Genomic DNA, 27321 nt, shown 5'->3' with positions numbered 1-27321 from the left:
GCACCTATACTTAAATATAAGATCAATACCTGGAAGGGTTCATAGAATAAAGCTTCAACTCCTTCAGACAGGCCTCTAATTAATCCAAATGGGTTTCCAAGCACATCTAAGCCCAATACAAGGACATACATCTGTTTCAAGAACTAAAGGGAAAAAAGATAAATTAAGTCCTTTACTACTGGTGTAAGAAAGAGTATCATGATGCCTTGGGAAAAAAGGAGAGTGCTACCTAAATTAGGTTGTTAAAGGAAAGCTATGCAGAATAACCACCACTATATCCATTAACCGATCTTTCACTATGTGCCAGGCATTATGCTGGTACTTTACAACTGCTTTCAATTTGGATAGATTGGCTTCAGGCAGTCTGCCAGTTAGCAGCTATGCAACGTTGGACAAGTCAATTAGTCTCTATAGGCCTCAGTTTTCTCATCTAAAAAAATGGAAGGAGGATGACACTGACCTTGCATGGCTGAGCATGCATATTAAATGAATATATAATTCAAAAATACTTATTTTTAATATGTTAGTATCACTGTTACTATGAAACTAGATTGGGAAATAATAATCAAAAGAAAAAACAAATTAAAGTATATCCTTATTTGAATAGGTAATAACCATAATGTCTATATACACTGTAGGAGAAAAGACGTTCTAGCAGAGGGAGGAAAGGGGAACTTCACCCCAGAATTCGATAGCACAGCAATGGTATCCCACTACCATGAAACAACAATTGCCCCTGCACCCAATTCAAACCATGGAATAACTGAGGCATGGAAAAGAGCCTGGCTTAGAATTCCTCTCCCATTTCTACTAGACTATGCTCAGAAACTTTAGCCATTTATGAAATAAGTGAGATGTCTCCTACATCGGTATTCCTTCCCAAAGTGGTAAATGTATAATTGCAAAGGGAAAAAAGGCACTACAGGAAACTTTTAAAAACTTTTATCTAGAGGGGAAAGAGCTAAAGAAATAAAAACTAGTCATTCAAGAAAACTACTAAGAAATAAAACTACAAATTGAGGTAAATTAGATAAACAATGTTGCACACTGTGCAATCACATACAAATGTTTTGTTTGATATTTTATGAAGCATATTCTTTGTGAGCTACTATGATAGGAAATTACCTGTTCACTGTAATGTCTAACAACACTCCACATGAGCTGATCTCTCTTGTAAAACTGATACCGAATTTCATAATAAGCAAGTCTGGGAGGAGAAAGAAAGATTCAAAGGCATGATCATTACATTGGGAGAGAAAGAGACTTAAAATTTCAATGGTATGTTAATCATTGCTAATTGTTTTACAATTCTATTTGTAGATCTGCCACATATAATTTATGTTTGAGATCTTAATATTATGGTAACAAAATTACTATAAAATTAGTACATAAAAAGTAAAAAGATTGAAAAACTCAACCATAATCCCATTACACAGGGAATTTCTTAGGGTTTTTTTTTCTTTTCATTTCCCACTTTGAATTCTTTCTTTTCTATACAATTCAAAAATATTTAAAACAGTTTGTATGCATTTTTACACTCAATATTGTGAATAAGGATCTCTCTATGTTATTCAAAAATTCTATGTAACCATTTTTAATGGATGCATAGCATTCCATCATGTGGAAATGTCATAAGAAAACAATTTTACCATAGTCAGACATTTCCAAATCTTGACCATAATAATTAGCGCTGCCATATGTAAATTTTGAATATAAGTCTTTAGTTGCATTTCAAGATTATTATTTTTTTTGGACTGAATTCCCAATAAAAGAATTACTGAATGATAAACTACAAAAACATTTGAGGCTTTGAGACATATATATATACGTGTATGTGTGTGTGTGTATACATATATCTTTCCACTCCTACAAATAGTTAAAAAAAAAAAGTGCCCATTTGTTAGACCCAGCCCTTTTTCGTACTAGGATTACTCATATTTAAAAATCTTTGATAATTTACTTGAATTTGCATATATTATTTGCTATATGATAAAGCTGAACATTTCAAATATTTATCAGCCACTGTATCCTGCCTCTTGCAAATTATCTTATTGTCCTTTGGTGATTATGGCACTGGAATCTTTAGGTTTGTCTTATCAATGTTTGATATTAAGACTATTAATCCTCTCCTTGTCATATTTGTCCTTCTATTTTCCCAGTTCATGTTCTAATTGTTTTCACTGATTCTGTTGTATTTACTTTCTATGTAGTCAAATCTATCTTATATTTTCTACTGTGGGTTTTTCCATTGCTTCTAAACTGAGAATACTTTCTTTACTTAAGAGATTTGACAACAATTAACCTCATTGTTTTCCTCAGTCTTTCTCATTTGAATTTTATATTTAATCCTTCCATTCCTATGGAACTTGATAGTGTACAAGTATGGTGGAAATGGTATAAATGGATTTTTTTTTCCTCCAAGGTAACTACTTGTTCCAATACTGTTGTTGAATATTCAGTTCAATAAACATTCACTGAATTTATATGTGTCTAGCACACATAAATATTCTCAGATTAAATGTGGCATTATTATCTATACCTTTCCATATGATTATACTGAAATCTCATCATACTGCTACATATTTCTAAATATAAGTCTGTTCTAAAATGTGGTCAATTTATAACCTTCTAGTCAATTCCATTTTTAATCTACATTGATGATTATCAACATATGAATAACTGAAGAAAATATAATACTTTTTATGAGTAAAATAAGCATATCTAAAAAGCATAATTAGAAAGAGGCCAAACTTTTCAAGTATAATGAGAATTACCATTTTTCTAAGCTAACACTGTAGCCCAAATGGGAAGAATTAATACCCATAAAATAACCTTGGTACAAAACCCTCCCCATCTACTTTAACATAAATCTTACTTGAATATTAAGTCATCCACATCAGTCAAAGTAGCACCTATGCTTTTCAACAGCAGATTGACAGAATGAATTGCAATCATTTCCTGTTTTTCTTTGTCTGACTCTCCACTTCCAGTACCCAAGGACAGACTCAAATGCAACTAAAAGAAAAATAATGTTCAATAAATACAAGCTAAAAACAACCAAAAAACTTATATACATAGGAACCAAATCTTTCAGATACAAACAGATGTTGTATATTTCAGTCCTAAAGAAAGCTATTATTTGTTACTCTACACACAACACAGGGTAACTCACTAATATCTGATTTTCATATTTGCTTTTTGATAAAAGCCAAAGCAGTCTGTTCCAAAAACAGAGCTATAATTTTATCCAAAGTGTATACATACCATGATGTTTACATGGAGGGGGCTCAAAACACTTCACAAAAACAGTATAATCATTTCAAGAAGAGAAACAAGTCAAGTGGCACACAAGTAGTCTATCAGTCAAAATAATAAATAATTATTTATTTTCATCCAACTAAAGTAAATAATTTATGGCAATAATTAACAATAACAATTATAATTATACAATAAGTAACAACAACATGACAATTACGGCAACAAACTGTTAAATAAATTTTTAAAAGAGTTAAGTGTTTCAGCTTCGACAGACTCCTTTAACTTAAACATGAGATCTTCACCTTACCATTTAATTTAGTTGTTTCTACTTTGGGCTATCGTCATTACTGCAACAGTGTCAAAGACACAGGCAGAAGGTAATTTTATCTGTACATATAAAGCAGATGACTCTCCTTTCTGATTCTGCATTTTACCCCACCAATGTGTAGCTCAACAGAAGAGACTTGGGGTAAAACCAGAAAAGCCTGCGTGCTGTTTTTTTTGGTTTGTTTTTGTATTTTTGTTTGTTCGATGTCAGAGAATGTGGAGATCCGTGAAAGGTAAGCTTAGGTGGACAGAGTTCCAGCCTTTCCCTTAAGGAAAGGTAACCATGGAATGAGAAAATAACTACTGTTTATGATCTTAATTATTCAATTTCATGACACAATTTCCAAAGTGCATAAAATCATGAATCGGTAATTAACAATCTTTAATACTACCCTAAGATTATAACCCATGAAGTCATTTTATACCTTCCAGAACAACTTTGATAGGAGGCATTCAGTAAATATTTGTGGAAGGTATTATTCAATCTCATATATGATTTTCGCTTAATAATGGAAAAGAAACTGTGTTTAACCTACCACATAAAACGATATCAATTTTAAACTCAACACTATAAATAGGTCTAATACTACCAACCTAGTATATTAGTTTAAAATAATAATTCAATTCCATTTTATAAATTAATTTATTTAGCTGAATGGATTGGTAGATGCAACTGAAAATAATGTTCTGTAAATAGTTTGGGGGAATGTAAAGGATCATCAATATTTTAAAGAGTTACTTAATTGTAGATATGGCCCATTACACAAGTTCAGAGCGTTATGGTTGATAGCATTTGTGAATTTACTAAGCATTCACCTCTTCCTATAAAACCTAAAAAGAACAACAGAAAGAAAAAAGAAAATGGGTTCATAAAGTACAAAATCAGGCAAGTGAAAGGTATCCAATTTTCCACTCCCTTAGATACAATCAAATTTTGGAAGGGTGAAAAACACCACATCAACAGTATAATACCTACTTCAGCGTTTTCACATTCTGGTTAGGGCGCCCATTATAGCTTTCTGTTTAGACCGTGAGAGTAGTTACAAAGTGCAACGAAAACATTAAATGTTGTGAGCACTTCTTCGCTTAATTAAGAAATGCTTTTCTCAGCTCCTTCCCTGAATAAAGGGGTTATTAATTCAAGACTAGAGAACATGCTCTGATGCTTTCTCTGTGGGAATTATGGTTGTACATATGTTACAGAAAATTGTCATAATTATTTCAATTAATCATAAAATTCCCACCAAATATTTGATACAAGTTATAACCCACATTTTGTATGCAGACCCCTAAAAAATTGTACAATTCTGCCTAACTTGCAAAATAATAATTACTACAAACCTTAACAGGAGAAATATGGAAATGTTCAAAGAAACTAAGAACTGACATATCAGTCACTGAAGTCTCCATTAATTCTGTGTTGAGAGCATCAGTATCTTGCTGGATTAACTTCGTCTGAAAAAAAAAATAAAACAAGAATGTCTATTTTATTTTTTTTCTCTAAGTAGTTGATGGCTAATTTAGTTAATTAATTAGTTAATTTAATTTAGTTTATAATTTTCCCAAGAAGTAAAAATTTTTACCCGTTTTCTTTCAGCTTCTGGGTCAGCTGTTGGGGTAAACAGTGCAATAATAGCTCCTAGAAACCCCTGGTCAACTTTCAAGGCCATCTCCTGAATGAGGACCATAAAATACCTACAGAAAAATTTTTTTTAAAGAATGAAAAAGGGTTTCTATCAAACCTTGTAATTATCAGTGTTAAAACTTTGATTTTTGCATCAAGTCCCAATAAGATCTTACTCCTTCATCTCTTCAAAAGTGTTAAGAAGATGAAAGTATCCTTAAACTGAAATTGTTTTTTTCATTAGAGTGAAGTTTTCACTAGAGGAAATACTTGTATTAATACTCAGCATTTAAATACCCAAATCCCATATTCATCATATTACGAGACAAATACAATTAGATGGTATAGCATGTATTACTCCATTTTTAAAGTCCACAGCAATTGCTCTAAACACTTCGCAAATATATATGTCATTTATGTCACTGGCTATTTTATACTGTAATTGGAGTTACAAACAGGAAAAGGTGGTTAAGGAATTTTACACTTCAAAATTATAGAGGGGCTATATTTACTTGAAAATACTTGACCAAAGATGGACTGATATGCTCAGGTGGAAAATAATTTTTATATGGAAGTCATCCTCACAAGAGTGGAATTTATTTTCAAAGGAGATTCTCATTTTAAATTCCTTTATATAAACACAGGTATCTACTTACTTGAACTGCAATACTTTACTGTACTCATTAAATCTTGTGATGACACTCACATCAATGAAAGGTTTGGGCTCTAAAAGGAAGAAAGACAACAAGAAATAAACAGTCAAGCTTTATACTGGATCAAAAAAAAAGTCAGCCGGGGGGTGTGGGGGTCCTGGGTGACTCAGTTAAGCATCCAACTTTGGCTCAGGTCATGATCTTGTGGTTCAGAAGTCTGGGCTCCACAACGGCTTTGGGCTGACAGCTCAGAGCTTGGAGCTTGCCTTGAGTTCTGTGTGTCCCTATCTCTCTGCCCCTCCCCAGCTTGTGCTCTGTTTCTGTCTCTCTCTCAAAAATAAATAAACATTTAAAAAAAAATTTTTAAGGGGCGCCTGGGTGGCTCAGTCGGTTAAGTGTCCCACCTTCGGCTCAGGTCATGATCTCACAGTTTGTGAGTTTGAACCCACATTGGGCTCTGTGCTGACAGCTCAGAACCTGGAGCCTGCTTTGGAATCTGTGTCTCCCTCTCTCTGCCCATCCCCTGCTCATGCTCTCTCTCTCTCTTTCTCTCAAAAATAAACATTAAAAAAATTTTTTTTAATTTATAAAAAGGCTATTTAACTTTTAAAATAAACTGTCTCCACTTCTTTTCTTTTCTTTTTTTTTTTTTTTTACCTGAATCCAAAGCAATAGATTTTGGAGGGGCCACGGGATGAAACACAACAGGAAACATTGTACCTGGTAACTGACTGTCAACCTAAAAAAAAGAAGAAGAAGAAGAAAGAAAACTCAGCAAGATTTGAAATAATGTAAACTTTTAGTTTTTGAGATAATATTATAGAAGATGCTGCTAATTTCATCACAATTAAGTGTCTGCATTGTGCATGTGGTGCTATTAGAAGTTTTACTTTATCTAAAATTCTTACATATCTCAGCAAGGGCAACCTTTTACATAAATGAATATGTAATACCCTCCTAACAACATTAACACTGTGCAGCATACACACTATTAATCAAAATGTTTGTGCCTATGGATCATGTGAGATTTCAATAGCTTATAATTTAAATAAAATGTAACTGGAGACTAAATACGAAATTAGATAGGTAGAAAGAAGAAAAAAAATTAAAATGTCCTAAATCATATTTAGGAGTTAAAAGGAAGAGAGTGAGAAGGGCAAGAAGGGAGCAAGCAAGCAAGAAGACAAAAGCATTCTCCAATAAAGCCCAGCTCAGCCCTGTGTAGACTGACAAAAGAAAATCTAATTTGGGGGTCCCATGACAAAATCAGAGGAATATTTAAAAAATAACAATTTCAGTGCAAGAAAACACTCTTGCAGGCTAACTGATGAAATTAAATGGTCTCAATAGTCACAATGTCTTTGGACTTGGATGCTAAGTATAGAGAATCCACAGAATATGCGGGAGAAGGGGAATAAAGATGCAAACAGAAAGCAAAATACTATTTACAACGTATGCTAGAGCCTTGCAGAAAAAACTTTATCCCCAAGTTTCCCAAAGTGATTAGATGTATTTATTAAATCGAAAATAACAATGTTACCTGAAGCCAATACAACCTGGCCCTTAAACTTCTCTGGTGAGGAGACTGCTTAAATTCAATCTGAATCCCTGATAAAAAATCTCGCTTTATCGGGCACTGAACAGGGAAGCGCATTTCCATGGGAACTTTATCAAAATTGACCTGGGAAAAAAGCACATATGGGTACGATGAGTTGGTATTAGCAGTGTAGTCCATCTTAAATATCCCTTTACTCACAATCTGAAAGGGAAAAGCATTTTAATGTGTATGTCTCACCAAAAGATCTGCCTTAAGGTCATCTACAGTTGGGATCATTGAAGCAGAATCATTACTTTTCCATCAAAGTTATGAGGAAAACAAGAAAACAACTGGGAAATTTTTCAATGAATTAAACTGCAGTTGAAGGAAATAAACCATGCTTTATATTGTTTAAAAACCTCAATAGTAGGGGCTCCTGGGTGGCTCAGTCAGTTAAGCGTCTGACTTTGGTTCAGGTCATGATCTCAGTTTGTGGCTCAAGCCCTGTGTCGGGCTCTGTGCCGACAGCTCAGAGCCTGGAGCCTGCTTCAGATTCTGTGCCTCCCTCTCTGCCCCTCCCCTGCTCATGCTCTGTCTCTGTCTCAAAAATAAAAAAAATAACATTTAAAAAAAAATTTTTTTTAATGTTTATTTATTTTTGAGACAGAGAGCATGAACAGGGGAGGGTCAGAGAGAGGGAGACACAGAATCTGAAACAGGCTCCAGGTTCTGAGCTGTCGGCACAGAGCCTGACGCGGGGCTCGAACTCACGGACCGCAAAATCATGACCTGAGCCGAAGTCGGCCGCTTAACCGACTGAGCCATCCAGGTACCCCCCAAAAAATAACATTTAAAAAATTTAAAAAAAAATTTTTTTAATTAAAAAGAATTAAAAAATACAAAATAAAAACCTCAATAGTAATGAATAAAGGCAACTCTTAAATTTTGTTTTAGCAAAGTTAAACAATGAATAGTTAATAGCTTATTTAGGTCTGCCAATTTGTTTTCATTTGAACACGGCCAACATTTATGGGGATGAGAGTAGGGGTGGGGAGCATATCTGATAGCCAATGCAAACCCAACCATTAGATATCAAAGACAAAGAGTAACCAAAACTGTGGGACTGAACCACAGCAAATGAGAAATGGCAGTCAAGCTTCTTGGATCTTCTTGGAGCAAAAGTGGCCTTCAGCTGCAATACTGGCCTGCACAGAGTACACCTGCATTCATGATGTCCACCCATGTCCAACAATCTTTTGCATTAATGAATCTAACTGAATAGATTTTCCATAGGTTTTTCACTACTGAAATATATAATTTTGCATAGACTTTATTTACCAATTATACTAGTATCATTAAAGATGCACCAAGAAGTTCCAATACGCAATATTAATTTCTGCATAATCTTACTGAAAACAAGTTCCATGAAACTATCTTGTGAATAGAAGAAACTATAAAAATACAGGAGAGAAACATATTTAAATGTTTTATAGTATATGATTTAATAATGTATTTTAATTTAAAATGTACTCATATTAGTCATGCCAATCCTATTAATAAATGAGTTTATATACTAATCAGTAGTTTCTGTACACATTTTACTTGGACAGTAAATTCTCCTTTCTTACTATCCACCAACAAAATACATATATAAAAAAAAACAAAAAAATTTTTGGTATACCTCAAAATTATTATCTAGTTTAATCCATCCATGGTCTCTGGATACTTGGTATTTTTTATACGACTGTTCCAGCAACATTATCTGCTTTTGACTAAAAGGCTTCCATTTCTGTTTTGGTTTCATCTCCCAAACAACACCAGAACTAAAACAATTCACAAAGAAAATTAAATTAGGAGTACATATTAGATTTGCTAGAATTGTTATTCAACTTTAAATTATTGCAACTATCAATCTCCAATGAAAATTATATTTATGCAAGAGATTTTTTTTAAACACCAAAATATACCTGTGGTAGAAAAGTACATGAGGAAAAGGGGTAGGGGAAAAAGTTATTCTATCATACACTGACATCAATCAATCAAAGGACTCACAAACTTTTTTGATAAGGAGCCATATAGTAAATATTTTAGGCTTTGTGGCTGAGATAAAATTGAGGTTATTAAGTGCTTAGATAACAAGAGAGAGAAAAAAAACTCCCACAAATTTTTCTAATTGATGAAATTCAAAATATATAAACAATTGAGTATACATTTTAAAAACACAAGTTTATTAATGAGAAAAAAGATTTTTCAATTTTTTATTACTTGTTTTTCATTAAAGTATAATTGCCATAAAACATATTAATTGAAATAAAACATAAAAAATAATTATATTTAATATTTGAGTATATTGTAAAATGATCATCACAATAAATCTAGTTACTATCTGTCACCTGTTGTTTCTCAGGGGTGACAACTTAATGCTTCACTTAATTAGGGCTCAAAGTGAGTATTCATAGAGGCTAATTCTTTAGTCACTTCAAACTCAGCACTGGCTACTTGACTGTACAGTAACAGCAGTATTAGAAGTAGCTAGTGCCTCAAGAGCCAAAGAAAACGAGTCAAAATCATTTGTCTTATTTTTAGTTGACTACTGATGTTGTTGTAAAAGTCCTTAGTTGTTCAAGCAACTGTTCTCCCAAAATGACTAATGGTCCTAAGCTTATTTACTCTGGACACATTTCTTCAGGGTTACATTCAGATAATTCAATTAACTTACCACTAATAAAAGACATTCCTTACATGGCTAACAAATGAGTCATTCAGAAACTAACTTTGTTGCACCCTCATTTTTGGTTTTTTATTTTTGTGAAGAAATTATGATAAGAGATAAATCAGTCAGAGAAAGACAAAAACCAAATGATTTGACTCATCTGCGGAGTTTAATAAACAAAACAAATGAATGTGGGGGAAGGGGAAAGAAATGAGAGGGAAGCAAATCTTAAGAGACTCTTAAGGAGAGAGAACAAACTGAGGGCTGCTGAAAGGAGGTGGGTAGAGGGATGGGCTAGATGGGTGATGGGTATTAAGGAGGGCACTTGTAATGAGCACTGGGGGCTGTACGTAAGTGATGAATCACTAAATTCTACTCCTGAAACCAATATTATACTGTATGTTAACTAACTAGAATTTAAATAAAAACTTGAAATCAAAAATACATACATACACACATACATACACATATACATAAATGAAATTTTGCTGTGATGAGATATTTTGTCTTAAATTTTCTAATCTTTCTGGCCATTCCTTTCCTGTGAGGTAGGCATATTGTGATATGTGCTTATTTGGAAATGTCAATATATCGTATATTCTTTTAGCACAGGTATAGGCTCATTACATAATAAAATAACGTTCTGCCATTTCATTCAATAACTCTGCCCTGTAAGAGAGACATTCAAAGTCCACTTTTCTCTACTTCTTTTGACATGGTGAGCATGCATTAGTAATAAAAAATAAGTAAAAGTTGCAGTATAGCTATACATGTGGCACTCATACACTCTCAAGTTATTTGTCCTTTGTTGTGTGTTAAGCAGTAGCACAAAAGCAGCCACAGACATGTAAAAGAATAAGCCAGGCTGCGTTCTAATAAACTTTACTTAGGGGCAACAAACTTTGAATTTCGTATCATTTTCATTGTGTTACAAAATACTATTTTCCTTTCAAATTTTTCTAACCTAAATTGTAAAAAATTCTTGACCAAGGTCTGTAAAAAAAAAATAAATAATAAATAAAAATAAAAACAATCCACCAGCTAGATTTGGCTGATAGGCCATACTTGGTTGATCCCTGATTACAAAATTGCATAATGATAAAATAAAGCCCCATATTATTTCAGCTTACATAGCTTGTTGGTATTAACCAATGATACCATTAACAATGTCCTCACTGTATCATGTATTAGAGAACACCAGTCGATGAAGGTAATGAATAAAGTATCTACTATAAATTATATAAATCCAACACTGATTCATTATAAAAACTCTTCAACAAATTAGGAAGAGAAGAGAACTTCCTCAACTTGATAAGGAACATCAACAAAAAACCTACAGTTAACATCATACTTAATGGTGAGAAACTAGATGCTTTCTTGTCAAGATCAGAAACAAATCAAGGATGTCTACTCTCACCACTCCTTCCTATTCAACACTGGGAAATCCTAGATAATGCAATTAAGTCAAGAAAATAAAAGGTACACAGATCAGGAAAGATGGTGAAACAAAGCTGCCTTTGTTCTCAGATGACATGTCTATGTAGAAAATCCCAAAGATGCAACCAAAAAATTCCTGCAACTAATGTTTCAAGATACAGAGTTAATATACAAAAGTCAATTGTTTTCCTATATACTTGCAATGAATAATTGAAATTTGAAATTAAAAACACAATAACCTTTATAATGGCAACAAAGAAATAAAACACTTAGCTATAAACAGAATCTAACAAATTTGTGCGAAGTCTGTAGACTCATGTATGAGGAAGACAACAAAAGTTTGATGAAAGAGGCTGAAGATCTGAATAAATAAAAGGATCTCTGTACATGGATATGAAGATTCAATAATGTCAAGACATCAGTTCTTTCCATGTTGATCTATAAATGCAATCCCAACCCGTGTCCCAGCTAACTGAGAAACTAATTCTAAAGTTTATATGGAAAGGCAAAAAACTCAGAACAGCCAATACAATATAGAAGAAGAAAAAAGCTGGAGGATGGAGACTACATGACCTCAAGACAGTGTGGTATGGGTGAAAGAACTGACAAACAGATCAAGAAAACAGACGGTCCAGAAATAGACCCTAACACAGATAGTCGGCTAATTTTTGAAAAGGAGCAAAAACAATTCAATGGAAAAAGGACAATCTTTTCAACAGTGACAGAATTGGATATCCACGAAAGAAGAAAGAAAGAAAGAAAGAAAGAAAGAAAGAAAGAAAGAAAGAAAGAAAGAAAGAAAGAAAAGAAAGAAGGAAAGAAAGAACAAAAGAAAAGAAAAGAAAAGAAAAGAAAAGAAAAGAAGGAAGGAAGGAAGAAAGAAAGAAAAAAGAAAAGAAAAGAAAAGAAAAGAAAGAAAGAAAGAAAGAAAGAAAGAAAGAAAGAAAGAAAGAAAGAGAAAGAAAGAAATCTAGTCACAGAGCCTACACATTTCACAAAAACTAACTGAAAATGTATACAAACCTAAACATCAAACACAAAACTATAAAATCCAGAAAATAACATAGGAGAAAATGTAAGTAACTTTGCACTTGGTGATGACTTTTAAGATACAACACCGAAAGCGCAACTCATGAACCAAAGAATTCATGTTGGATCTCCTTCCTATGAAAGACAGTGTTAAAAGAATGAAAAGACAGGCAGAAACTGGAAGAAAATATCTGCAAAACATGTATATGATAAAAGGCTGGCATCTAAAATATATGAGGAACTCTTAAAATTCAATGGTAAGGCCATGAAAAATTACAAAATGGGAAAAAGACCTGAATTTCACCACAGAGGATATTCTGATGGCAAATAAGCATTTGAAAATGCTCAACAGCATATGTAATTAGCAACTTGCAAATTAAAATAACAATGACATATCACTACATCCTATAAGAATGGCCAAAATCCAGAACACTGACAACAAATACTGGCATGGGTGTGGAACAATGAATGCTCATTCATTCATTCATTCCTGGTGGAAATGCAAAATGGCGCAGCCAGTTTGCAAGACAATTTGGCAACTGCTTACAAAACTAAACTAATCCTACCAAATAATCCAGCAATCACGCTTCTTGATACTTAACCCAAATGACTTAAAAACTTATGTCTACACAAAAAACTACCTATGAATGTTTATAGCAGCTTCATTCATAAATGCCAGAAGTTGGAAGCAACGAAGATGTCTTTCAACAGGTGAATAAACTGTGGTACACCCAAACATGAGATATTATTCAGTGATTTAAAAAAATGAGTTATCGAGCCACAAAAAGACATGCAGAAACCTAAAAAAAAAAAATGTCGCTAAGTGAAAGAGGCCTATCTGAAAAGCCTACATAACCGTATGATTCCAGTGATAATGACATTCTGGAAGAGGCAAAAACTTCAGAGACAGTAAAAAGACCAGTGATTTCCAGAGGTTCAGGGGATGAATAGGCAGAAAGAGAGAAAGGGATGAAGAGGCAGTTACAGGAGATTTTTACAGTAGTGAAACTATTCTATATGACACTGTAATGATAGATATGTGTTACTCATTTGCCAAAACCCATAGAATTATAACACAAAGAGCAAACTCTAACTTAAACAATACCAACACTGGACTTTAAATAATAATAACAATAATAATAATAATAATAATAATAATAATAATGTATTAACATTAGTTTATCAATAGTAAAAAATGTACCAAACTATTTCAAGATGTTAATAATAGGGGGAAAATGCAGGGTATACAGGAACTCTGTATAGTCAATTTTTCTGTACACCTAAAACTGTTCAAAAGAATAAAAGTCTATTGATTAAAATTACATAACTGATTTACTTTTCCTCAGTACATATCTCTATTGAATGTGTATTAAATGCATAGCATATCATAACAAAGATAATCAAGTTCTTTTAGGTGAATTTTTAAAAGTCCTGATAAAGGCCAATCTGATACAATATAATAGTATATATAATATTAAAGTAAAAATAAGTTAATCAAAGAACAGCAGAGTGGAAAAACTGAATTTATATGACTTAAAAATGATTTTTATATTAGGTTAAAAATACTATACGATACTGAAATGTATAACCAAGAGAATACATTACTCAAACATATACAAATATAGTAATATTATATTACTGGCATGTATACCATTTATAGAATCCTTTATCTGTCAGGTGTTGTGTAAAGTACATTATATACATGACCTCTTAATTTTTACTTAGTTTTTATTTTTACTTCACTAAACACATGATTATTGATAAGTGCTATGAGGGTTATACATGGTAACATGTTAACCATTCCACCCAACAGCCTCCAAGAAAAGGAGTCTTTTACCAAAGTCAGTGCAATTAAAAAAAAAAAACTAAATAAATTCGAATATTTTTCCTATACAGATACAAGCAGAGTCAGAGAAAATAACTGGTTCCATCACTATTAAAAAGGTCTAAGTAACCGCCCATTAAAGATTATGTACCCATGTCAAAGACTGCCTTCTCTGTGAACGTTTTTTCTGGTTTATCTGACCCATTGTTGTTGGCTTCCCTAACTCATGCCAGTACAGTAGGAGCAAAGACATTATCTTAGTCATCTTTCTATATTAGGGCATTTTCAACTAGCAGTGAAAAACACTGTTCAAAAGTTATGCTGAAAGAATATACAGTATATCCAAATACAGAATATATTTATTCTCATTAAGCTTGATACTATGAGCTCAATGCTTCTGAAAGAATTCTGATGCCTTATCTTCCTTCTTCCCTACCTGGTTATCCCAATATATGAAACTTCCTGCTTGTTTTCATTGTTAACCAGTGAAAGCCCAAGACTGTGGAGAGAAAAGGTTATTTCATGATCGGCCTGCTCCATTTCTTCTGCCTGCAGTGCTTTGGAAACCAAGGCAACATCATCAGTGAAAAGCAACACTCGCTGACGCCCATCCAGGAATGATACCCAGTGTATCTGGATATTTGCATCATATGGAAACTGTCCACATTCATCCTGGGGAAAAACAGATTTAATATTAAACTCATAAGCAGCAAGTTGTCATTACATAAAGTTAAACTACAGTCACATTTAGAAAAGTTTGACAAGTATGTCTATAAATTGAAAACCATCAAAATGACATAAATTAAAGTTAAAACCTATTTTAAAACATAACTCACTGACTTTTTCAAACAATAACAAACATTAATAGCGCTTAATTTTTTTTTGTACCCTAGGTTTGACTGCTCAAAGGACACTTGGCAGGAGCAAGAGTTTCCTACAATGGCATATATGTATGTATATCACATTCTGTTCTTTTAAATCTCTCAGTGGGGGGCATCGAAGTGGCTCAGTAGTTAAGTGTCTGCTTCAGCTCAGGTCATGATCTCACTGTTCTGGAGATCCAGCCCTGATCTAGCCCAACACAGGGCTGCAGAGCTGGATGGAGCCTGCTGGGATTCTCTCTCTCTCTGGCACTCCCCTGCTCATATGCACGTGAGCGTGTTCTCTCTCCCTCAAAATAAATAAACTTAAAAAAATTTTTAAACATTTAAAAAAATCTTTCAGTGGACTCAAGCCAGGAGAGTTAAGAATAGGTAAATATGCAGGTATTATTTTATATAAAATAATTCTATATATAAAAATAACCTTATGTATGTCCAAGATTTTATATACATATAAAATAGTGCCTGGCAGATTTACAACAATAATTCTTGGCAAATATACAACATATACTTTCAGCGTTTAAAACTACCTGTTATATCATTATATAATGGCATCATCCAAGCCAAATGACAGGATAAGGACAAGACATTTACTGATGTACACAGGCTATTTGCATGTCTTGGCTACTATAAATACCGTCGCAACAAACAGGGGTGCATATACCTTTTCAAATTATTGTTTTATTTTCTTTGTGTAAATACCCAGAAGTGGAAAAATTGGATCCTGTGGTACTTCCATTTTTAGTTTTTTGAAGAACCTCCATACTGTTTTCCCAGTGGCTGCACTAATTTATATTCCCACCAACAGTGCATAAGTGTTCTTTTTTCTCCACATCCTCACCAACATACTGCTTTTTAAAAATTTATTGCTTTTAACATAGGTCAAAGTAGCCTACTCAGTTTTTAAAATTCTAATATGCAATCAAATTTTGCAAATGTTCCTTAAATACCTATTAAGAAGGTGAATTCTCTCTGTAAAGTATAAAATTTGGTATGTGTCTTGGTTCAATCTTAGTTATTATGGAAATACTCTCTAATCATATTTAGTTTTCATCTATTTGGTCTGTTAAGAATTAAATGAGGTGTGTTAAAATATCCTCTGGTAACTGTGTTTTGGCCGACTTCCAGCATTTTAAGTTTTATATTTTTGATATGATGTTATTCTTTGCATGAAAGTTTATGGCTATCATGCCTTTTTTGTCGTAACATCATATTCTATTTAAAGGTTTCTGCTTTGAATTATAGTTGTTCAGAAATTAATATCAACAACTTCACTTTCTTTTTACTTCTGTCTGCCTGCTGTATCTTTACTGCCTCTTTATGCTTGTAACTTACACTTCCTTAGCTTTCCCTCCCTTACTCTAAAGGTAAAATTTTCTTTATGTTCTTTTTCTCATTTTAAAATTCTTTTATCAATGATTTTAGATCTACAAATTGACAAGTTTTTTTAAAAAAACAAAATCTTTAACCTATGTTTCTCTAATTAAAATTTAAGATTAAATGATATATTTATAGAATGAGCAGAATATATTTTGCTTCCCTACTCTGCTTTCACTTCATTTTGTTGTCTCTTTTTATTTCACCACTCATTCTTCTATTTCATAGCTGCCATCACTTTATAACTTAACTGAGGATGTGAGGAAATTTTCTTGTGGTCCTCTTACAGTAAAAAATTTTTCAGAGGTATAATGACCTCTGATTCTACAGAATAATGCTACATTTTTCTCCCAAACTATTTTTTTTCATAAACCCCATGTTGTTGTTGTTGTTGTTTCCTGTTCATTCATACTTAATAAGGAAAGATCTGTTCAGACCTAAGGTTTAACCACTAATGTGTAGATTTCCTTTGAACTCCCTCTTCACGTCCACTGGGGCCTGAGCAGATCTCCCTTCCCAAATGAACCTAGCAGACCTGGGAATGAGCAAGTGCCTTGCTTCCAACTCAATTTCCAGAATCTGGCAGATTATGTGCTATTTTTCCTACGGCCTGGTTCTCTAACACCAAACAGAAGAGAAACATTAAAAACTGCAATCCCTGTATACACCATTCCCAGATGCTTTCTGAATGTGCCTCAGTATACAAACCTGAATATCCTCCTCCAGAAGGTCCTTCCCATGTTCTCTCTAGTGTCCATACACTACGTTGGGGCATTGCAGTTGCTGAGCAGCATTAAATGTGAGGAGAGGGGAAGTAATACCAGCAAAGCACAGAAACCTCTGGCAAAGCTCCCATGCCTCTGAGCCAGGGAGCTAAGAGTATCAGGGAAGTGAAGCCTCGGTACCACTCATAAACCTTTTGTTTCGCTCTTATAAAAAGTAAAGCACAAGCAACCAGTAGAGCTCCATCAAATTGTCATGATGGAAATTATTGCAAGAATCTAGTAACAGAGGAACTATCATTCTGATTTTTCAAAAGTGGGTAAGTCTTTATCTCTTTTGTGGGTATGTCAGAGGAATTATGGGAGAGGATAATCCAGTCACTGTTGGCCAATTACCATTTTAAAGCAAAAGTCAAGAAACCTTTTTTAACAAATGGCATTATCAGACAAAAGAGTAGGACACTGTTATGAACTTTTCATGATAGAACATATTACTACAGAAACTAGATGATCTATATCATTAATGCAGGAGCCAATTCCTACATTAGAGAAAGGCTGGTATATGAATTCTTAAGAGCTTCCCAAAGTCTAAGACTCTCAGAATAACATATATGATTAAATTAGTTGCCTAAATACTGTTTCAATAAATATTACATTAAATTTTTCATATGGGATAATTTGCATACTGTCAAATTCCTATGGCCTTGGGGCGAATCGGTGGCTCAGTCAGTTAGGTGTCCCACTCTTGATTTCAGCTCAGGTCATGAGCTCACAGTTGTGAGAATGAGCCCCACGTTAGGCTCCACGCTGAGTGTGGAGCCTGGTTGGGACTCTCTCTCTCTCTCCTTATCTCTCTGCCCCTCCCTGGCTCACTCTCTCTCAAAATAAATATACATTAAAAAATAAAACTACAAAAAAAAACATGGCCTTGATTGGGAAAACATGCCTAAAAACTTCATAGCCAACAGTGGTAAGGATATGTTCAAAATGAAATTGTTTTCACCTAGCTTTAAAGTTGCTTTCTTTAAAGATTAAATGTATATTATTAACTGAAAGAAACCAATTTGAGAAAGCTTAAATGTATATTATTAACTGAAGGAAACCAATACTATATCATTCCAACTATATTACATTCTGGAAAAGGCAAAACTATGGACACAATAAAGTGATGAGTGGTTGCCAGGTGGGAAGGCTGAGTGGACTGGAAGGCCACAGCAGATTTTTAGGGCAGAGAAAATACTCTATATGATAGCATAATACTGGATATATGTCATCACATAATTGTTCAAACCCACAGAATGTACAAGAGAGAACCGTAACATAAACTAAGGACTCTGGATGATTACGGTATGTCAGTGTAAATTCATTTTTTGGTAAATTATCAACTATTTTGATGAGTGATGTTGATAAAGGGTGAGGCTCTGTATGTGTGGAGTCAGGGTATATATGGAAAGTATATGTATATCTCTCTCACTGTTGTAAAATTAAAACTGCTCTAAAAAATAAAGTCTTAAAAAAAATTTTTTAAATAAAGTTGCTTTCTTTAAAAAAAAAAAAAAGGCATATTAGAGGGTACTTGAATGGTCTTTACCGGGCAAGATGAAGCAGGACTATTTTTTACATTGTAAACACATTATTTTGACTAATCTAAAATATTGGTATGAACTACTTGCAATCTAAAGTCCAAAAGCAACTTATTTTGATAACGCTTCCAGGGGCACCTGGGTGGCTCAGTCCAACTTCGACTCAGGGCATGATCTCACTGCTCGTGGGCTCGAGCCCCGTGATGGGCTTTGTGCTGACAGCTCAGAGCCTGGGCCCTGCCTCAGATTCTGTGTCTTCCTCTCAACTCTGCTCCTCCCCCAATCATGCTCTGTGTCTCTCTCTCAAAAAAAAATAAACATTAAAAAAATTTTTTTTTAAAAAGGAAAATACTTCCATCTGATCTTTCATTCAGTAAGGACAAAGAGGACTGTGTGAAGCTAGCTTGCCTGCTTCCTTTGCCATCAGGCAGCTCATACAGCACCCATTCACATCAAATGATACCTTTAACAGACTGTGCTCCCCAGTATTTGCTGCATACGTCCATGTAAGCTGTCTGGTACCAGTAGGATCCGCCCAGGCAAAAAGTCGAGCTTGTCCTGGCAGCAAGTGCACTTCTTCCTGTGAGCCACTGAAACACAACGGCCAGAGGGAAGATGAAAATATCTAAGCCTTGAGATACCCAGACCTGTGGTTTACAGAGAGGGGACTGGCAGAAAAATCTTATAAAATTGCCTTTGTTAATCAACAGAACCCTGCCTAACAATAAGTACCCTGAAATGTCCAACAAACTAATGGTTTTAAAGCTTGAGGGAATGGAATTTGCCTTTCTGAAGCTGCAGTACACGCCAAATTGATCGAGGCAATATAACAGCAATGGAATTCATTAAGGTAGACAGATTGGTACATCCGAGTCCACCTGTAGAAAAAAGCTATAGATAGTAAGTTCTTTGGCAGCAGCAGAACTCCACTCAGTGCTTAAATTTAAGTTTTTTAATCACACACAATTAGATAACAAACATGAGTCTCAGGAAAAAAGAAATTAGGTCCATACTGCTGTTACTCAAAGTGATCTGTGGATAAGCAGCATCAACATCACCTGGAGCTTCCTGAAAGTGCAAAATCCTGGGCCCCGCCTAAAACCTACTAAATCGGAATCTGTACTTTAACAATGTTTAAGAAGTGTTAGTCCATATCACAAAAAACTTTCCAGAGAACTAAAAAGAAAAAAAAAATTAACCCAATTAGGTTTCAATCCCATTCTGTGCTTTTAGATCTCTCAGTGAGGGGTAGGAGTGAGTAGCTCAGTAGTTAAGGGTCAGGTTCTTGGTTTTAGTTCAGGTCATGATCTCACTGTTCTGGAGATCCTGCCCTGATCCAGCCCCGCACAGGGCTGTAGAGCTCAATGGAGCCTGCTTGGGATTCTCTCTTTCTCTCTCTCTCTCTGCCCCTCTCCTGCTTGTGTGCACATGCATGTGTTTTAAAAATTTTTTAAATATTAAAAAAATTCTCTCAGTGGATTCAAGCCAGAAGACTTAAAAATAGGTAAATCTGGGGGCACCTGGGTGGCTCAGTCAGTTAAGCGTCCGACTTCAGCTCAGGTCATGATCTCGCGGTTCGTGAGTTCGAGCCCCATGTCGGGCTCTGGGCTGATGGCTCAGAGCCTGGAGCCTGCTTCGGATTCTGTGTCTCCCTCTCTCTCTGCCCCTCCCCCGTTCATGCTCTGTCTCGCTCTGTCCCAAAAATAAAGAAATGTTAAAAAAAATAATTAAAAAAAAAAAAAGGTAAATCTGAGGGCGCTTGGGTGGCTCAGTCGGTTACGCGTCAGCTCAGGTCATGATCTCACGGTTCATGACTTCAAGCCCTGCTTTGGACTCTGTGCTGATAGCTCAGAGCCTGGAGCCTGCTTCAGATTTTGTGTCTCCCTCTCTCTCTGCCCCTGCCCTGCTGACTCTCTGTCTCTCTCAAAAAGTGAATAAACATTAAAAAAATATATATTAAAAAAAATACGTAAATCTGCAAGGCATTATTTTATATAAAATAATTCTCTATATAAAAATAACCTTATGTACATACAAGATTTTATACATATATAAAATAATGCCTTGCAGATTTATAGCAATAATTCCTGGCAAATATACAACATACATTGTCAGGGTGTAAAACTATCTGTTATATCATTATATAACGGCATCATCCAAACCAAATGACAGGACAAGCAAGAACAACAAAATTCGTATCATCCCACACTTATATTCAACACCACTATCTACTTATTGTCCTCTCATTTAATCTACCACCTCTATTGGGAACAAAAGCAAACAAACAACAACAACAAAGCATTACCAGATTACAAAAGAATAATAATGCTCAAAGAGGTTCACAGTTCCTCATATGCAATTCTGAAATTGTAAAAGCTCTTATCAGTTTGGTGTCAAAAGTCATGTGGCTAAAAAAATGGCTCCGAGTTGATGCGAGACTATTAATTTTTATTTATCCCACTTGGTATGAATATTTATAAGTTTTGCTGCAGGAATATTTTTTTTAATACGAAATTTATTGTCAAATTGGTTTCCATACAACACCCATTGCTCATCCCAACAGGTGCAGGAATATTAATGTATTGGACTACAGACAACTGCTCCACACCTGCTGGGGGTATTATAATAAACAGCATGTGTTCCACATTACCTTTCTAAAATCAGAAAACGTGTGGAATGTGAAACTCATCTACACTCCAAGTGTTTCCCAGAAAAGACTGTGGGCCAGTAAAAAGCAAACGAGATTTTTCCATGTAGCTTTTTTTTCATACCTCTGTTTGTAGGTGAGGACGTCCTGTGGTGTGTGGTTTATTATCAGAGCAGGCGCAGATCCTTCATGGTAATCAGAAAACGTTATGACAGTTGAATGTTCAGCAGTGTTTACATCCACCAAGATACCTCCATTCTATTGCAGAAAAAAACTTGTTTGAAGTATTGGTTTAACTTGCAGTGACATTTGGAATTGCAGTCAGTTACGGAGACACAAAAAGGTTGTGTTCTTATATACTTAATGAAGAGCACACTGGCTCTCTGATCTCTTACAAATACGTGTACAGCATGAGATATATATTAGCACCTTCACATAATTACCAGATTTTATAGCATCTTCAATAAAATATTTTAAAGCAAATTTTCAAAACCAAAGATGTTTTATTATAAAACATGAAAACATACCAGCTCTTCCAAGCTCAATAAAGTGCCATTATCCTGTCGGTTATAAAAAAAAGGTTTGGAGGAACCTTCACAGCCCACCACTCTCACACAAAGTTTGCCCGACAAATTTTCAGGCCAAAAGGGAAGGCACTAAAAATACAAAAGTTAGTATCAGTCTTAAAACAGTACTGCGGTATCAGTAAGATAATCACTACTTAAGTTTTTAATTCTAAATCTGACCATGATACAATTATTACTACATTTGTTTCTTAAAATATTTCCTCATCTCATGTTAAAGTTATTGACAATATAAGGACTATTTATGAAACCAAAGAAACTCCATCAGAAGAATACACAGATTTAGTAGTCTTCATGTACTTATGAAAAAATTACAAATGAGAAACTAGAGTTTACTGATTAAGAATGACTCAAGTATCTTGAATATTTAAAACCTATAATCTTAGTAACATTTGCTTTTGTGCATACTCCATTTTAATTGCTTAATGCACTATGAATTCTTTCACAGCATATCTTTTCCTAGATAAACTAGAAACACAATTGAAGGCAGTGAAAAGAACACCACCGACCTCGTTGGAAGTCCTGACATTATCTTCGTGTTTGATCTTAATAAAATTATATACCTCAATGAGCCTTATCTGTGAAACTGAGGTTTTAGTTCCTAATATAATACAAAGTGCCCTTCTGTTATAGAGCAGTAAGTGAATTCCATTTCTGAATAAAAATGATACTGTTATCAAACCCCCATCAATGATAATGAGCATTTATTTGTTGCCAAGTCTACAGAAATCATTCTAAGTGACTTGGAAAGCCCATGTCTCTCAGAGCTCTAAATTTGTTTGCACTGTAACTAGAATCCTTCCTCTTAAGCTTCGTGCTAAGGCTTTAAAAATATATATAATTTTGTTTCTGAGACATACAGAAGAATGGTTCTATCCTTAAGGTCAACTGGTTTGGTTGAAAACTCACACAAATTCAAGCACTAATGCTCATCTTTGCACCTGTCCTCTTCTACACTCTTTCCCTCACTCTGTTCATCTCCTAAAATCTTATTGAGCCTGTGAAGTTTAGTTTAACTCTCACCTCTTCTATGAAACATTCCTTTTGCTCTTGGCCACAATGATCGTGACTTCCAAAGACTTCACCAATCTTAGAAAAGTATGAGATTTTAACTTCCTTCTTGGTAAAGTGAGGGGGTCGAATTTTAGCAGAATTTTCAAGGAAACTTGAAATTTTACAGAAATTCTACAACCACCTATAACTTAGCATACACCATCTTTTTTCCCACATGTGAATTTATATGAGTCTTAAGCCCTCCAACAGCATTATATACTTCTTGAACACAGAGGCACTAACCTGACTATTGAGACAATTCATAGTACGTCATCTTAATGTACTTTTCACAGTACACATCCATGTTCTATACATACAGGAAGAACTACAGCCTGAGTGTCAACCCTCTAGACTGGCTAGTGATAAATATTACCAGTAAATTTCTTCTTCTTTTTTTAAACATGTGTTTATGAAAAAAAAAAAAGTCAAAGCTGGCTGTCATGTTTTAATACACAAATACTGTAGCAAAGTGAGGGTAACACAAAAGTATATGCAATTCTTATTTATCTGTCTACATCTATTTGTACATTTCAGAAGCCAGTCATAGTGAAGGAAAACTTTACCTCTGAAGAAGCAATATAGTTCCACTTATTAGTTGGCATCGAGCCATCAGACGCAATTTCACCAACTTCTAGTTCTAATGACGACTTGTTTGCAATGGTACAAAAGGGAGTCAGGGTAACTATTCGTGTAAGATTAAAACTGCTCATTTTGATGCTAACACCAACCTGTGTAAAGGAACAAACTTCTTTGAAATGATACACACACCCCATTCACATAAAGATTTCTTAAGATATTTTAAAATAACGCCTGTAAATAAAGTAACTACTAAGCCATATTCAACTACTGATTATCTTCTCACTAAGAAAAATATTTGGTTCCTTAGTTTGGCTCCATCAGAAATCAATTCAAGAAATATCAAACGGTAATTTAACTAATGATGACTGTTATAACATATTTAGTTTAGCTGTATTCTTTATTTTTTTAACATTCCAAACATAAATTGTTTTATAATTAGTGTAGAGGCTCAAGTTTTGCTGCTTTATCATCTCTCTGTTAATAAATTGAGATAAAAGTTTCAAAGTGGCAATTACAACACGTCACCTGACCTCAGGTTACTCAAATTTTCAGTCAAATCTAAGATTTAAGAAACATCTGGCAGGGAGTAGTGTGGAATGAGAATTCTTGTATACTCTGAATATTTACAAGTTGCTGACGTGGATGGATTCAACTCACTTCTTAAACTTTGATAAACGTAGGTCTTGTCCTGATACTAGTAGCCAAAGAAATTTATAGAGATAACAGTCCTGTACATAATACTTTGAATTCAAATTTCTGTACCCCTTAGAACCTAGCTGGTTAACGGAGCTGAAGAAAATGTGAACGAAGTCAAGGGTGAATAAGCAAGCAAAATCTTACCAGGTATTCCATACTATTGGCAGGACACTTCACACATCCGTAACTTCCCACTGTATCCAATGAAAAACCATTGGACCAGGCGCTAGTAGAAATTTTTAATTGTACCTACAACAGAGAACACATAACCATCATATAAGAAACCTAAAACACTACATTAATTTTATTTGAGGGAAAGATACTATTCTATTAGAAATTTATTTAGTATCATAGGACACAGAAAAAAATAATCAAAGCCATACTGCCAATGGGTCAGAGAACCACAGATATTCTAGAGGCCAATAAAATAAATGCAGAGCTCTGATCTTCCCATTCATCTATGCAATGAGTTTAGTGAATTTAAAGATGTATGCCAATGAGACCCTCTGTTGTTTAAAAAGAAAAGCTTAACATAAAATAATATTTTCCAGTGTTAGACTTAAGATAATGAGCCAACAAATTCTTAAAAGTTTTAAAACATAAAGAATTTATGCCTTTAACATTACTTATCAAATGCTAAATGAAAGGCATCATGATCAGCAGAATGGAAGACAGCAGGTCACAGTTCCTGTCTTCAGTGAGCTCCAACTAAACAGGGAGATGGGAAACACATACTAATAATTATGATACAAGAATGAATGAGATTAAGAGCTACCTGAGTAGTACAAAATGCTACCAAGGTGAGACGGTAAAAAGTTTACTTCTGGCTATGAGATTTAGATAAAGTTTTATAGAAGAGATCTAACTGCTCTCCTCCATTGAGATTATAAAAAACCTGAGGACAACCACAGGTAAGACACATAAACAGGTAAATAAATGCTATGGATTAATCAACACTTTAAGACAACGGTTCTTGAAATGTGCTCCCTGGACCAGCACTGTCAGCATCACCTGGGAATCTGTTATAAATGCAATGTTCAGACCCTACCCAGACCTACTGAATCAAACGTCAGGGGCACAACCCAGAAATGTATTTTAGAAAGCCCTCTAGGTGATTCTAACATGCTCTGAAATTTGAGAACCAATGCTCTAAGAGAACAAGGTTGTACTATCTAGCTCTACTTTAGACAGTTAGAAATCCTTCACACATGTTAGGCCTGAGCTCAATGACAGCCAAGAGATAAACAGCAGGGAACCAGAAAAGATGTGGCAGGCAGGAAAAAGCATAGGGGAAGAGACATTTTAGGCAGAAACTGTAACACAAAGGCCTAGCAGTGAGCACTTAGGATAATATGTGAGAAGCAATTCCATGATAGGAGTCTACAAAGGAATGAAGGGACCAGAGCAGAAAAGACCAGGCTTAGGCAATAGGTTTCTCTCTCAAAGGCTTGGTTTTAGGGCTTCATACATAGAAGGGCTCAGTTCATATAAGCTAAATCCAACTGTTCCACCTTTTGAAATGCCATTACTGGTAAAGCACATAAAGTCAAGCTTTCTACCTGACACTACTAAAATAACAGAAGTAATTTTTTTTCAATGTTTATTTATTTTTGAGAGAGAGAGAGAGAGAGGGCAAGCACACAAGTGGGGGGGGGAGGGGGGGAGGGGCAGAGAGAGAGGGAGACACAGAATCTGAAGCAGGCTCCAGGTTCCGAGCTGCCAGCACAGAGCCCAACACAGGGCTTGAACTCACGAACTGTGAGATCACGATCTGAGCCGAATTCAAATGCTTAACCAAGCCACCATGGTGCCCCAGAACAGAAGCAATTCTAAAGGCACTGGAGAAAAGGGCAATTCAGCCTTGGGAAACACTTGCTAATCCTAACATCCCATTTGACTATGCATTCCTTAAAAGTCTCCTTGGACTTCATTCATACCAATGGCGCTTAGCAAACTGGTAAGCATGGATTGAGGGAAGGCTAATGACTCAAAAATTTCCAAACTAGGAATTTATCTAGTTTAACTTGTTGTATCAACCAAAACACACCTTATTTTTACTGAAAATATTCTTCTTCTTGAAAGAGAATAAAATAATATCTCTGAAATCAGCTGGATGTTTCACGTGAATATCTTCTGCACGATACTGGAGAACCCGAGAAGTCTTGTTGATTAGCCAATAGGGACTAAAAACAGATAGCACCATCCTGCTGCCAATTCGTCTGACATGTACTGACAAGTCAACTGTCATCATTTCTGCAGAGTCAGGAGAAAAACACACAAGGAAGAATTCGGGAAGCGTATCACATATACGGAAATGTCCGTTCCAGTTTCTGCCCTGGTATTTCATCAGAACTAATTCCATTACTTCTCCACTGATTCTCGAATGGAGAACATCAGCAGCACTGCCTTCTGCTAGCTCATGAGTTTCTGCTGTTCCCTAAAAACAAACAAACAAAAACTAAATTTGCTTAGTGATTTTTTAAAAACTCGGCGGTAACAACATCCATATTTTATGCAAATGCTAATAAATAACATACCACATTCAAATTAACTGACAAGACTTCAGTGGAGTCCCAGGCTTACATATTATGAATGTTCAATAACCACTAAGGACTACAAAGAAAAATATTATATCACAGCCAAAGGGCGAAACTGTCATTTGGCTATTAGTAAGTCAATGGCCACAGATTTTGAAAAAATAAAGAAATAAATAAAGTCAGATCTAGGCCTAGGATCCAAGGATGGATTCAGGCATGCTGGCTGTTGTCTGTGTCATTAATGAGCTACTTAACCACC

At 34.7% G+C, this 27321-nt stretch overlaps 1 protein-coding gene across 4 annotated transcripts in view; it reads right to left on the bottom strand.

Moving 5' to 3' along the window:
* The window catches only part of VPS13C (vacuolar protein sorting 13 homolog C), a 194350-nt gene that overhangs the window by 20932 nt on the left and 146097 nt on the right, over positions 1 to 27321 (bottom strand). For all 4 annotated transcript variants that reach the window (XR_008299136.1, XR_008299137.1, XM_027067401.2 and 1 more), the window contains 16 exons: positions 26573 to 26962; positions 24670 to 24774; positions 23814 to 23978; positions 22141 to 22269; positions 21738 to 21871; positions 19430 to 19556; positions 14840 to 15075; positions 9081 to 9222; positions 7403 to 7543; positions 6520 to 6601; positions 5866 to 5935; positions 5169 to 5280; positions 4927 to 5040; positions 2876 to 3015; positions 1126 to 1207; positions 30 to 143 (listed from right to left, as the gene is read on the bottom strand). Coding sequence is in view for 2 of the 4 variants with exons in the window: in XM_027067401.2 (XP_026923202.2) it covers positions 30 to 143; positions 1126 to 1207; positions 2876 to 3015; positions 4927 to 5040; positions 5169 to 5280; positions 5866 to 5935; positions 6520 to 6601; positions 7403 to 7543; positions 9081 to 9222; positions 14840 to 15075; positions 19430 to 19556; positions 21738 to 21871; positions 22141 to 22269; positions 23814 to 23978; positions 24670 to 24774; positions 26573 to 26962 (2283 nt within the window). In the remaining 2 variants the exon portion in view is untranslated. The remainder of the gene's footprint in view (positions 1 to 29; positions 144 to 1125; positions 1208 to 2875; positions 3016 to 4926; positions 5041 to 5168; positions 5281 to 5865; positions 5936 to 6519; positions 6602 to 7402; positions 7544 to 9080; positions 9223 to 14839; positions 15076 to 19429; positions 19557 to 21737; positions 21872 to 22140; positions 22270 to 23813; positions 23979 to 24669; positions 24775 to 26572; positions 26963 to 27321) is intronic.

This window comes from Acinonyx jubatus, chromosome B3, assembly GCF_027475565.1.
Source record: "Acinonyx jubatus isolate Ajub_Pintada_27869175 chromosome B3, VMU_Ajub_asm_v1.0, whole genome shotgun sequence".
In the NCBI taxonomy this organism is placed as follows: Eukaryota; Metazoa; Chordata; class Mammalia; order Carnivora; family Felidae; genus Acinonyx; species Acinonyx jubatus.
This window is presented reverse-complemented; position numbering and strand designations above follow the sequence as displayed.